At 37.7% G+C, this 14,567-nt stretch overlaps 1 protein-coding gene across 1 annotated transcript in view; it reads left to right on the top strand.

The window, feature by feature from the left end:
- The window catches only part of tenm4 (teneurin transmembrane protein 4), a 288,429-nt gene that overhangs the window by 63,597 nt on the left and 210,265 nt on the right, over window positions 1–14,567 (top strand). Inside the window, exons 2-3 of the mRNA XM_047391839.1 lie at window positions 6,113–6,399; window positions 7,220–7,492. Of these exons, the coding sequence (XP_047247795.1) occupies window positions 6,177–6,399; window positions 7,220–7,492 (496 nt within the window). The 5' untranslated portion in view covers window positions 6,113–6,176. The remainder of the gene's footprint in view (window positions 1–6,112; window positions 6,400–7,219; window positions 7,493–14,567) is intronic.

The following is a 14,567-nucleotide window of genomic DNA, read 5'->3' as shown; positions in this document are numbered from 1 at the left end:
TGTAGTTTTAAAGCAAAGTTACCACAATAAGAGTGATAAATGGGGCTTCTTTAGGTTTTCCCACCGTGTCTGTATTTTTAGCAATGGGAAATATCTCCACAGCCAAGAGTGGAATTTGTCTTTCTTACTAGCAGTAAATCTTCTTTAAGGCAGATGACCAGCAGTGCACAGTAACAGGTGGGAAAAGGGCAGCACTTTAGCCTACTACCTTCTGCTCCATGCAGTCAGAGAAAACCCCAGTCACTCTGATGCTTTCTCTGGAATTTCATTAAAAATCATAGAATTGGTTTTATGGAAAATCTTAGTGGTTTTGAAACCACAGCTTTTTAAACCCCTGGTAGACATAGAATCACTTTGTAATTTGTTGGCCCAGTCAAAATGGAAATAATAATCTATTGAAGTCTTTCACATTTTGTGTACTTTTGTTGGTTAATTTATTTAATATATAATAGTATATCAGCTGTCATTTCTGTAAAAATGTCATGACTCATAAATAACTTCACACACATGTAACTAGTAATCACTTAGATTATTCACACATTGTCAATGTGCATCACTGTGTGTCTTGTCTATATCGTATGAATATTTCACCCTTTAGTCCTGCCTTCTGCAAAGAAGAATCTTCAACATTTCAGGGAAACAAAGGTTGTACAGAGGGTGGAAGCCAGATTATTATTCAGCACCAGCTCTGAATAGCAATTCTCAGCACACTGCTAATTGTTTGATGGATAGTGCAGAACCATTTGCATTTATATCAGACCACAAAACGGCTCCCGCCTATTAAGATCCCATATTTAACTTCTTACACTATAGCAATGGTCACAATTTCCCGGTTAAAGTCTCAGGAAGTGTTTTTAACAAAGGCTGCCACTGTTTAACCTGCAGGTGGTATATTTAAGGGGTGGGTGTGAGATAGGTTATTTTGTGTCAGGAAACAGATATATCTTCATCTTGCTGTAGCTGCTTTTGAAGAGTTGAATATGCAAAAATATATGTATAAATATATGTAAACAATTTGCTGGTTAAGTAAAATAAATTAAGTTGACATCTATCATGATTTTTAGCATGTTTTTGAGGGTGTAAACAAACTCAAATGTTGACAATCAGTTGAAGATAATGAAAAACCTGAAGTTTAGGTTCTGGAAAATGTCAGAATATGGCATAGGACCAATAAAACAGGGGTTTTACAACCGAAATGTTATTTTATGGCTGACACAATCTTGGGGAATTCTGCTGTCTTGACAGTACACTGCTCTTTTTTAGCATTTGCTGTCTGAACGTTTTTACTTGCATTTGAGAGAAATGCCACTGGTAGACTGCAGGCATGTAAAATCTACATCAAAGACACAGTGATTTTATATATATATATATATATATATATATATATATATATATATATATATATATATATACATATATTTATTTATTGATTTATTTTATTTTTTGCCAAAAAGTTTCCTTAGAGTAGAAAACACAGAACTAATGGGTTGAATGGAAAGAAACCAAAACCCTTTAAATATTGTCCACTCTTAGCTGTCCAATGTGGGTATTAAAAAGTGCAGGCTTTTAACCCAAATTGTACCACAAGGGCCATGTGAATTATAGCTAGTTTCTTTTCTTTAGAAATTGGCAGCACTTTAGTTTTTTTGCTGCTGCAGCTGAAGTTGTCCAGTTTGGTAAACTGGAAATACAGTATATTTTATCATAGGTGGCAATGTCTAACCCACACATGAAAAAATAACCATGGATATCGGGTGGTCTTTATAACCTGCTGAAATGTTTTTCATTTCTGAACAAAAGATTTTAACCTCTTTGTTGATATACTCTAATTGACCTGCTTTTATCTTCAATGAGTTTTTAAAGAAAATCTTGCAACAGGTCAAAAGTTCTCAGTTGTCATAATGTTCCAACAAATATACATTTCAGCAGCATCACTGTCATTGATTGATTTCATTGTGCAGTTCTCCCTGCAACACTTTCTTTGTTGGACCATATCCCTCCTCGTCAGACCTCAAGGCTGCTACACATTTCCTTTTACATCCACAGACGAACCATAATCTACCCTGGTGCAGATAATGAAATTGAAAAAGGTGGAGTCTGCAATTGCTTTAAGGAGGAAAACAGACCATCCATCATTTCTTTTGTATTTCAAGAGAGACCTCAGTTGATTTTGGATCATTGCAAAGATACCCAGTTGATTTCTTTTCTGGCACAGCTTAAGTTCTGCAGCTCAGGCTTTTGAAGAACTACTTTGAAATAAAAGGACGATTCTTATCTTCATTTTAGAGATTTTTATCAGTGGTGGATATTTTCACTGGTGTTTGCTAATAACTTTGTGAATAAGTCTTTGTGAATGGTCTCTTACTAACCTCTTTCATTACTTCAAGGCACTTCTCACAGTCTGCCAACTCTTATCTGGAAACGATAACATTGCTTTTGAATTAGTCCGTATAGAACTTATTACCTGTCTCTTAGTAGGAAATCTTTTTTGGGCTCGTTAAAATCATTTGGCAGTTTTTTAACAACGGCACTGTGAGACCTTGCTAGTGGCTCTTAAGATGCACGAGTACTGAACAGAAGTATATTTGCATCTCATATCATCAGTCATTGTGTGCAGTTTGCTGAAACCCTTGCTGGGTTCCCATGGTACATCTCATCGCATAGGAGCTGATTAATAATGAGGTGGAAGGTTTCTGCAGTATTTTCGCTAGAGCACTTAGCCCAGCTCTTTGGAAACAAAAACAATGCACTTTTACAAAGCATTCTTAAAAAGTTTGGGAAGCTACTTGTTTTCCACCCTCTTGTATTTGGTTCGAGGATCTTGAGTTAAATTTGAAAATATTTGCCACATTGAAATCTTAGGAGCAGCTAAAGTGCTCTTATGGCAACGCCGCCCCCCAAACACGCTCACACACACTCACACACACTCTGATCTTCCCACCAGCCTCTCGCTCTTCATGTGCCCTCGAATCATTAATCACCAGGATCTTTTCAGCTGTCAATACATACAAAAAGAGACCCCCAAAGCCAACAAAGACTTCTCAAATGAAATGTTTTCCTTTTCTTTTTCAGAATGAGGCCAAATACAGTTCACTGAGGATTATTGTTTATTTCTCTGTCCGGCACAAACCTCATACTGTATTCATAAAGAGCTTATCTGGTGGATAAATCCTCGTCTGAACAGCACAGCATATTGTCAGTAAAAAGTCTCAGATTTGACTGGATTAGTATTTATCTCTTGTTCCAAACAGTTATGTGTCCTCCAGTGAGTTGCAACTCGTTTTTGCCCAAAGGGGCCGACTAGTGTGGAAGCAGAATCATAATGAAATAATTATGGATATTTAACAAATATAATAAACTCCAACAATACATTGCTTTGCAAAATTATTCATGCTTTTCAAATTATACACCTGTGGTCTTTGCAATATAATTTGGCGAGTGTTAAAGGACATTTCTTGCACAGGATTTGATTTAGGGGTATCAGACGAAAGGGTGCTGAATACAAATGTGAACCACACTTTTTTAATTGTAATTTTTAAATGTAAATGCTTTTAAAAAGCACCCACCAATTTCCTTCCACTTGAACTACTCTGAATTGGTCTTTTAAATATAAAATCCTAATGAAAGACTTTGAAGTTTGTAGTCATAACATGACAAAACCTGTATGACTACTTTAAGAATGCACGGTAAATGACATGTTTAGTACTTAATCTTTAACACAGCAGTCACCAAACGTTTAATACAGTTTACTTGCATATTGACATTTGTTAATGCAACATAATGTCCTCTAACACTTGGTCAATTTAAATGAGCCACGTTGCAGGCCAAATGACTTAACTACTATAAAATTACCCATTGATTCATCTTATGTTTCAATGACACAGCATTTTCTTTCTTTTTTTTGATATTCACTTCAGTATTTTGTCCTTGAAGGCGTGTAAAAAAAAAATGGTGCATAGCGGAATACTAAATTTCCTCTGTCTCCTATTGATCTTATCCTGGGTGTGCTGTTTGGCAGTTGGGGCTTTACGATGCAGATTTTAATCACCTCTGCTGGTTCACAGTGGCCTCTAGATGTGTCTGGCACCACATCTTTCAGGTTCAGAATGATTTGTGTCGTGTAAACAACACAATTCAAAGAAGGACACCTGCCACTTTTTCCATTGGCCTGACACCCAGCATTTTCTATGCGAGTCGTGAAGTACAATATTTGTGGAAGACTTGTGTCATAAACTTTATAAGTGCATGATTTGTTGTTTCATATTTTATTAGATGAAAGGCTGATGCTCCTCGATGTGAGCCATGCAAAACCTCCAGCTGGGAAAGTCTGTTTTGATTTTGGATTTTTATTTATTGTAAAGTGCCTTGAGACATGTTTTGTGAATTACTGCTATATAAAAAAACTGAATCGAAATTAGACAGTATGCGACTTATTCAAGTGGCACTTTAACCTTTGGTTGTGTTGGAGTAGACGGCTTTTTCCTTATATTTTCTGTAAACATGATTTTGGATGTTTGCTTATGGAACAGAAACAGGTAACAGTTTTTAACTATACAGTTCATAACAAAGGTCTTCTTACTTTGTGAGCTTTCACTCATCTTGTTACGCAACAACCAAACATTTCTATGTATTTTAATTGAATTTTATGTAATAGACAACACAAAAAAGTGAGTAATTGTAATTGTAATTGGGATTAACATAAAAATATACATAAAAATCTGAAAAGTGTGGTGTGCATACAGTATGTTCAGGGTCATTGTCCTGTTGGAAGGTGAATCTCTGCCCACATCTCAAGTCTTCTAGCAGCATCTTCTCACAAATTTTCTTCTGAGATCACCCTGTACTTAGCTCCATCCATCTCGCTGTCCTATCAACTCTAACCAGCTTCTCAGTCCCATCTGAGGAAAAGCATCCCCACAGCATTGTACTGCCACTTCTTAGGATGCTGTGTTAAGGATGATGTCCAGAGGTAGTTATGCACGTGGTCCAAAAAGTCACATTTTGATCTCATCACCAGACCATAGAATCTTGTTCTTATACATGGCTATTGCCAAACTGTGACAGGACTTTGTGTGAGTTTCTTTCATCAATGACAACAAGAATTTAAATGTTCACAACTAATTGCTGTCCTTTAGAGATATTCTCCTACCTCAGTGGTGGATTTCTTCAGTTAAATCAAAATATGCCTCTTGGCTGATTCTCTGATTAATGTTCTCCTTGCCTGGTCTGTCAGTGTAGGTGGATAACCATGTCTTGGTACGTTTGCTATAGACCTGCACAAGATCTGAAATCACAACCATTATTGTAATATCTGTCAGTCCAAAATCATAATCACAAAGGACTGCTTGGATACAGCATGTAGCAGGCTGCTATATTTTTAGTGACATGCAGAGAATGTGTACCAATAATGTATTTCACCATCTGGATGACTTTGTGATGCCCACACCTCCGTTTAGTGACCACATGGCTAAAGATCATGAAGAATGATAAGAACATTGGAAATTGTGGTGTATTTGCAACTGACATCATAATTGCAATATTCAACAATCTCACAGAATAATGTTTTCCGGTTGTTGGACAGCCCTTCTTTGAAGTTGCTCCATACCCTTTCCATTTTCATGTGATAAATTCACTCTGTAACATGCTTAAATGCTGGGATATTGTTTCATAACTTAACCCTGCTTTAAATGTCTCCGCAACTTTCTCCCTGACCTGTCTGCTGTGTTCCTTGGTCTTCATCTTGCTGTTTGTTCACAAATGTTCTCTGACAAACTTCTGAGGCCTTAACAGAACAGCTGTGTTTATACTGAAACTAAATTACACACAGATGGACTCTGTTCATTAAGTGGTGATTTCTAATGCCAAAATGGTTGTACTGAATTCTGTTTTGGGGGTATCAGGGCAGAAGTGGCTGCCCTGATATCCATTCTACATTGTTTTTTTGTTTTTTTTCTATTATTTTAGTTATATTTTGGTTGTTTTTAAAATAAAGCCATGCATGCTTTTTCCCTCTACCTCCCAGTTGTTTGTAGTTTGTTTGTTTAACAAGGCTGCCTACTTGATTCTTCCGTATGTTGAATAAAATGTTTTCCTTTGTGCTTTTCTTCTACAGAATCACTCCAACTGAACAGGAGTTGCAACCCACATTTTCATCTGAAAGTAGAGTGGAGGCAGCCATGGAGGTGAAGGAACGCAGACCCTATCGCTCGCTCACGACCAGGCAGGACACAGAGCGCCGTTACACCAGCTCCTCTGCAGACAGTGAAGATGGTAAACCCAACTCTAAATCCTATAGCTCCAGTGAAACACTCAAAGCCTTCGACCATGACTCGAGGATGGTGTATGGGAGCCGCGTAAAGGAAATGGTTCACCATGAAGTTGATGAATTCAGCCGGCAAGGTTAGAACAAAATCACAGATCCATTCCTGCTTTGTCATTTGATCAGAGTTTAATTTATACAAATAAGTAAGTAACATAACATCGCTGTTTGTTGGGTAGTATTAACATTCCTATCTGGTTTAATGAGGACTCATGATAGACTCTACATGGTGTGGCTTGGTAGTTAATCTAACACATTTACACAGCTCTGTAAAAAAAAAAAAAAATGTTTTCATGCCAAAAATGAAAGATATAGAATTTAAAAGGGTCTGACATACAACAACAAGAAAAAGTCTCTTCTTTTAAATGGTAAATGGACTGAACTTATATAGCGCTTTTCCAGTCATACAGACCGCTCAAAGCGCTTTACACTAGAGCCACATTCACCCAATCGCACTCACTAACGCTCACACATTTATACACCGATACGCAGATCGGTAGGCAACTCGAGGTTAAGTGCCTTGCCCAAGCTTTGTTTAGCTGCAGGTGTTCCATCGGCTTTCCCCCCCGCTTGATGTATTTAAATTCCGCTTGGTTGTAACTATAGTTACCTTGTCAATGAGAAGGTCATCTTTTTAAATCCAGGAAAGTGATGACAACATGAAATGCAGCACCTTAATATGCTATAATCTCTTAACAAGGCCTGCTAAAGATAGAAATAACGTATTCTTATCTCTTTCACCATTGAATAAAACCGTTCTTTAGTGGCATTTTCGCTTTTTAGAGTTAATAGATGTTTGCTTATTTCTCTGTAATGAATACAAATTCCATTACACAGAATTATATCACAGTGAGATTAAATACACATTTTCAAAGCTCTCTATTGATGGTCCTACTTTAGGTGCAGACTTTTCCCTGCGAGACCTCGGCTTTGGAGATGGCCTTCCATCGCATGTTGCTACGTACAGGAGCGACATCGGACTGCCTCACCGTGACTACTCAGTCAGCGTGGGCTCGGACGCAGACACAGAGACGGACGGCATCATGTCGCCGGAACACGCAGTCAGGCTGTGGGGCCGTAGCAACACCAAGTCGGGCCGCAGCTCGTGTCTCTCCAGCCGAGCCAACTCCAACCTAACGCTGACCGACACTGAACACGAGAACACAGAAAACGGTAAGAAGCTGTTCTGTCATTGTGTTTCCTCAGCCCTTTTCAGATGACTTAAATAATACTGCCTGTTGTTATTATTACAATAGTCTTGTGATAAATAGTTTTCAGTGCACTTTGCTGGATGACCTCTAAGGTCACAGAAGGATCATTCTTAGACTAGTTTTGTACTGGTTTAACTAAATATGAGCTTCAACTTCTCAGTTTCTACCTTTTTGATAAAATTTCTTTTAATCCTAATTTAAATCCTTAAATTGCTAAGTAAGTATAGTTGCTTAACAAAATACAGAGACCCATCCATATAATCAGACAACTGAGGTTGCTTTCTGCCCTCTCTTAAAATCCTTATCAACATTATGGCTTGTAGATAAACAGCATTCAATAAAAAATTATCAAATCCAAACATGTTGAAACTGTAGAAGTAAAGAGAAAAAGCAAAGTAATGTTTTAGATTAAGCATTAATGTATGCACATCCATGTCTTGGAGTGTACTGTTATTTGTCTTTCTAAACATAGCTATTATGTTCAAAAATAGGGTCAGAATTAAGTCCAAAAATTTTGAAAGCCATTAGTATTTTTGTGGGTTGCTGTGAAAGACATGAATGACTTTCAAACAGAGGGTCACTCTACCTAAAACAAAGATGGTAGGAAAATAACTGTATCGTTATTTAGCTTTCTATAATTTCAGCAAATGTTATTACTTTATAATTTATTTTTGGTAAATAAAAAGCATCTTGGGGAAATTCAGTAGAGTAGTAGTGTGTAAACTGTATCCTTTGCAATGCCGTGTCATTTCTAGTGTAACATCATTTGTTTACTTCTGTTTCACTTGAACTAGGTTATTTAATTTTTCTAATGTACTAACATTTTTCACATCAGTTTTATAAGATGCAAAGTTAATCATTAACCTAAATCATTTATATTATATGGCAGGTTTAGGAAATTCTTCCCTGGTACTTCATAGATAGAGGAATTCATCAAGGCTCTGGTGTTAAAAATTGTAATTGCTCTGCAAATCCTTGCAGAGAACTCTGTAAATAGTTTGCATTTCAGCACACGTCCCATTATGTATTAGCTTCTTATTATGACTGACAGAAATGACTCTTGGAAGTGGTATCCATTTGGCCAGATGACTCCAGGAGATAGCACTGCATCCCGCTGCTTGATCATCTGGGATGCCAGGGGACTCAAACTTGGCTGTATAGTACATAATTAAAGAGACTCTCCTTGGATGGCTGTACATCCAAGGAGAGTCTGCTGGAATGTATTCAGGGCACTCGTAGCTACAGCATCATGCGTGTGTGAGACCCAATCGAGATTCTAAGTAGCCTTTTATTCCACTTACCCAAGCAGAAAGAGCACTTGTATTCAGCATTTAATTCAGTAATGCCAGATAACATACAATTTATATATGGCAAGATAATTAAAATCCATTGAGCAGACCTTCCTGTGTGTGCTTTAATCTCTTTAAATCAGCAAACCATTTAGTCTGCTTTAATGTATTCAAGCTGCTGGGCTGTTCCCCCTCTTCACATGTGACTTTCTTGACCCTGGTTTAATGCATGTAAATAAGCAACAGTAATTTCAGAACAATTTTCTTGATGCTTTGATTCCAGGCCGTCAGTTCTGTTTTGTGAACAAAACACCTTCCTCGTTATGATGTTTTTTTTTTTTTACAACAATTACTTTCCAGTTGGTTTGTGATGACAGTAAAAGCCCTCATCCTGATGGTCATTGGAACACTCTGAATGTGTAGTGTAAACAGCAATTAAGTTAGACTGTTAGCATTTCCTTCGTTGTTTTGAAAAATGAGTGCATCCAGTGGTGGTGGTTAATTTCTTCATGTAGTAAATACACAGATCTATCATGACAACTGGCAGGGGAAATGCAAAACACTTGTTATAGTCTGATGTTCTTCTGAAAACAATCTGCATGTTGACATTTTATATTTAGACACTTGTCCAAGCAAAGAGTCTACTACCCTTAAAATGTGGGGATCTAATGGAATTTGTTGGTGCAAATCATGTCCAAGAACACCAAACCCCACAATCCTCAGGGCCCAAGAGATTAGTGGACCGGTACCAGTACGTATGGGCCAGCCTATGTTTTCATGTTACACAGGCTAACAAAAAACAGCAAAGAAAACCAATATAGTTAGTTGGTTGTTTGGCTGTTCCTTTGATTTGAAACACAATTTTGGCTTTGCTATTGAAGAATTCTCACACATAACTTTTTACGTTAATAGTATTTTGTTCCAAACGTTAGCAACTATCACAGTTAGCATGTTTATGGTATAGTAAACAGCCTACTGCAGGTTTGCTGCCGAGACAGATAAAATGGCTGATTTATAAGTTAGGATTTTGGCAGAATTGTATCACAAACAACTAACTGAGGCGTCACTCCAAAATGAATGGAAAGCAAGCTATGACACTCTTTTACTGGGTTCAGGAATATGAGATTGTAACAGATTTTATCAACAATTTTTGGAAAACTAAAAATACCCATCTTCTTGTTTTTAAATAATTTGCAATGAGTGCAAAATTAATGCACAGGAGTTTAATTCCAGTACAGCTCTCACTTGTCCATGTATTGCAGTTGTTTTGTTTCTTTAATTATAAGGTGGTCCTAATGTTTCAATTTGTGTTTTAGGAACTAGAATAAAGATTTCCTGACTCTCAAACTGTGTTTTAAAACACTGTGTTGGTAATTTTTCTCCACACTTTGACTTCCCCAAACTATAATGACTGTGATGGACAGCTAAATGAACACACATATACAGTGCATATTCCTAAATATGAGTTTGAACACATTGCAATTGTATCTATGGAGCTTGTACAGCTATGCACATGTTCATCCTTCTCATAATGGTCCTGTTCCCTGGGGAGCCCCTCAAAGACACTTCAGGCACCCTGCCACTGCTGACTCATCCTACATTTTAGTGAGGCTGAGTGACATGAAGAAAAGGCAGTCTGCTGTGCTTAGAGGAGTGTTGCTTTTCTTGGTTCTTTCCCTGTAACAGCTTATCCAGATGTGTGTTCTAATCCCAAATTTCCCTCCACCGCAGTGGCTTGGCTATTACATTGCTTTAACGATGAGAACCAGATCAGACGATAACCACAAGGCCCTTTCAGGGAGTGTTATTCATGTGTTCCATAACCTGTGGAGAAAAAATAATGCAGCTAAAGCCTACACAGTTCTTTTTAAGTGAAAAACACTGGTGGGACTAGTGCTGGTGTTTTTCTAGGGCCAAAATGTAATTAGTTCCAGTGGGTGGTTAGTTGTGTATTTATTTTGCTTACTCTTACTCTATCCTCCTGGGAGGTTCATTCTTTATTGATTGAGGAGATATATTTATAAACGTACACAGAGTCAAGTTTTGATCTTATTCTAGAGTGCAATTGAGTAGCGCCCCCTTTCCCTTTATATTACAGACTTGGAAAGCAAATGTTTTATGTAACTGTTTTCTTCCATTTTGATATTTTATGCGAGTGTAATATAACATTTTACGAATCCTTTGTCAGATACAGACAGAGTGTTTAATCCGTATTTGCAATTGCTCCTCCTGTTTGGGCTTCGGGCCAAATCTATAGGTGCTGCAGAAAAAAGCATCCTGTTGGGTTTAGGCTGAGATATGTTCACACTTTTCACATTACTAGATATAATTTTCTTGAAGTAAATGTAATTCTGTTACAGCAGGTAGCTTGTTGTGTATTAGTTAAATCTAAATCATCACAACATTTGATTTGCAAGCACCTGTTCTGATCTTGCAAGCAGCTACCTTGTGTACAATTAAAATAATCTGAAGTTTGGCTGACTTGGCTACATGCTGTAATAGAAAAGCTGCTAGTGACACAAAATTAGCAGCTCCGGTGGCAAACATGAGTTTTACAACTGTCACAAGAGATTGCATAAGCAATGGCTATTTCACCGCCTAAGCTTGCATTTGCATGGTCCAGGACTTTTAAGGCTGATTCTGCATCGGCATTTTTAGGAATGATGCCACTGTTGGTGCTGAGTGTTTCTTATTCTAAAGCCAGTTGAATAAATGGCTTTAGTATACTTTAGATAAGAAAGAAGTTAGATTTCTTTTTTGCATGTAATTAAAGGTACATTTCAACAACTTCATAAGAGGATAATTGATCTTAAGATTCCCACAAACATGGAAGTAGGTAACATAGTTAAACTGATAAAAATCTACTTAAATTACTTAAATTGAATTATATTCATTTGAGCTTATTTATTCAGTCAAAATTCACAAAAAGCATAATCTCGAGACACTTTAGAAAAAGATAAATTGAACATATTCATATCCAAAACTATCAAACAAATCAAACAGTGCTGCAGAAGCAAGTCGAGTAGTCTGGCATCATCCATTGTGCGGTGTGACAAGAGTTACTGGCAGTGTCCTGTACAATTCTGGAAATCATATAATGTGTGCCGGGCTTATTGAAGCCATATCGATTGCATTTAGTCATTGACTTTGCAGAAATCCCTCTCTCTGAGCAAGTATTTGGCAACAGTGTAAAGCTCATTTGCATTAAGTTGATAATTTTGTAGGAATCAGTCATTCTGAGGAAGTATGTGGTCACCGTGGAAAGGAATGAGTCAATTTTAAGAGGTAGAAACCTGTAGTAAATCTTCAATAAAACTCCAGTATTTAAAATATTATTTCAGATTTTTCTGGTTATAAAAGTGCTTTCATTGTTTGAATATTGTCAATTTCAGAAATTGTAAACAAGACTTGCTGATGAATTATGATTACTTTCCCTTTTCTTGAACTCCTACCTTTCTGCAAAGTAAATAATGGCTTTTATTGACCAAAAGAAAAGTCACCACTATTTTCATGTTGATTTTGCTTACTATTTTGCTTGTTTGGATGACAATTCTTCCAATAGAAAGCAATACTAATGAATTATGTTAAACTGACTAAGACATCTATAAGACTTACAGGGGTTGGACAATGAAACTGAAACACCTGGTTTTAGACCACAATAATTTATTAGTATGGCTTAGGGCCTCCTTTTGCGGCCAATACAGCGTCAATGCGTCTTGGGAATGACATATACAAGTCCTGCACAGTGGTCAGAGGGATTTTAAGCCATTCTTCTTGCAGGATAGTGGCCAGGTCACTACGTGATACTGGTGGAGGAAAACGTTTCCTGACTCGCTCCTCCAAAACACCCCAAAGTGGCTCAATAACATTTAGATCTTGTGACTGTGCAGGCCATGGGAGATGTTCAACTTCACTTTCATGTTCATCAAACCAATCTTTCATCAGTCTTGCTGTGTGTATTGGTGCATTGTCATCCTGATACACGGCACCACCTTCAGGATATAATGTTTGAACCATTGGATGCACATGGTCCTCAAGAATGGTTCAGTAGTCCTTGGCAGTGATGCGCCCATCTAGCACAAGTATTGGGCCAAGGGAATGCCATGATATGGCAGCCCAAACCATCACTGATCCACCCCCATGTTTCACTCTGGGCATGCAACAGTCTAGGTGGTACGCTTCTTTGGGGCTTCTCCACACTGTAACTCTCCCGGATGTGGGGAAAACGGTAAAGGTGGACTAATCAGAGAACAATACATGTTTCACATTGTCCACAGCCCAAGATTTGCACTCCTTGCACCATTGAAACTGACGTTTGGCATTGGCATGAGTGACCAAAGGTTTGGCTATAGCAGCCGTGTATATTGACCCTATGGAGCTCCCGACGGACAGTTCTGGTGGAAACAGTAGAGTTGAGGTGCACATTTAATTCTGCCGTGATTTGGGCAGCCGTGATTTTATGTTTTTTGGATACAATCCGGGTTAGTACCCGAACATCCCTTTCAGACAGCTTCCTCTTGCGTCCACAATTAATCCTGTTGGATGTGGTTCGTCCTTCTTGGTGGTATGCTGACATTACCCTGGATACCTTGGCTCTTGATACATCACAAAGACTTGCTGTCTTGGTCACAGATGCGCCAGCAAGACGTGCACCAACAATTTGCCCTCTTTTGAACTCTGGTATGTCACCCATAATGTTGTGTGCATTTCAATATTTTGAGCAAAACTGTGCTCTTACCTTGCTAATTGAACCTTCACACTCTGCTCTTACTGGTGCAATGTGCAATCAATGAAGACTGGCTACCAGGCTGGTCCAATTTAGCCATGAAACCTCCCACACTAAAATGACAGGTGTTTCAGTTTCATTGTCCAACCCCTGTATATTTAGTATATTAACATCTTATGTTTTCCAGAGATATACATTTTGTCAGCATTTGCACAATAAATGTTACCTAAAAACTTAACTAAGTTTTTGAATGTATGCTGTTACTTTGTTTTGCATACCATTTACACAAAACATGAATATTTTAATGTATTGCTGTTTTTAAATATGACCATTGAAATGTACTTTAAGGCTGTCCCAAAGTGTCTGAAAAAACCTCATTAATTAAATCCGGTAATACTGTTGTCATTAAAAGCAATTATTATGTATTAACAACACATGATAAAAACAAATCTGTTTCGCCGAGGTACTGAGCTAACTATATGCAAGCATGGAATATTCTTTTATGTGCAGTTGTAAGCACCGTTACTTTGTAGCAAGGAGGTCCTAGATTCGAATCCTCACCAGGGGTGTTTCTGTATAGTTTTTACCTGTTCATGTGTGGGTTTTCTCTGGGTTCTCCAGCTTTTTCCCACAGTCCAGAAACATGCATGTTAGGTTAATTTATCTTTCTAAATTTCCTTTAGAGTAAGTGTGTGAGTGCATGGTTTGTTGTCCTATGTGTTGCCCTGGGATGGACTAGGGACCTGTCGGGGTAAGGTATGGAGAATGAATGGACACTCTCTTGACAGCTGGCACGGGCTGGTTTCCAGCATTAAGGTGTACCAGGATTTTAAAAAGTCGCCTCTTCAAAACATGAAAAAATAATTCCATCATACAGTCCTAAGGTGATATAAGTTAGTCAGACTTGTGTTTTTCTATATGCAAAAAAGCATGTATATAGCAAGCCCATGTATCAAGATAAAAATACCTGTAAAAAAAATTACAGATAGCTAAATTATTACTGTTTTTATGCTATATTATTT

Source organism: Girardinichthys multiradiatus, chromosome 18, assembly GCF_021462225.1.
Source record: "Girardinichthys multiradiatus isolate DD_20200921_A chromosome 18, DD_fGirMul_XY1, whole genome shotgun sequence".
In the NCBI taxonomy this organism is placed as follows: Eukaryota; Metazoa; Chordata; class Actinopteri; order Cyprinodontiformes; family Goodeidae; genus Girardinichthys; species Girardinichthys multiradiatus.
This window is presented reverse-complemented; position numbering and strand designations above follow the sequence as displayed.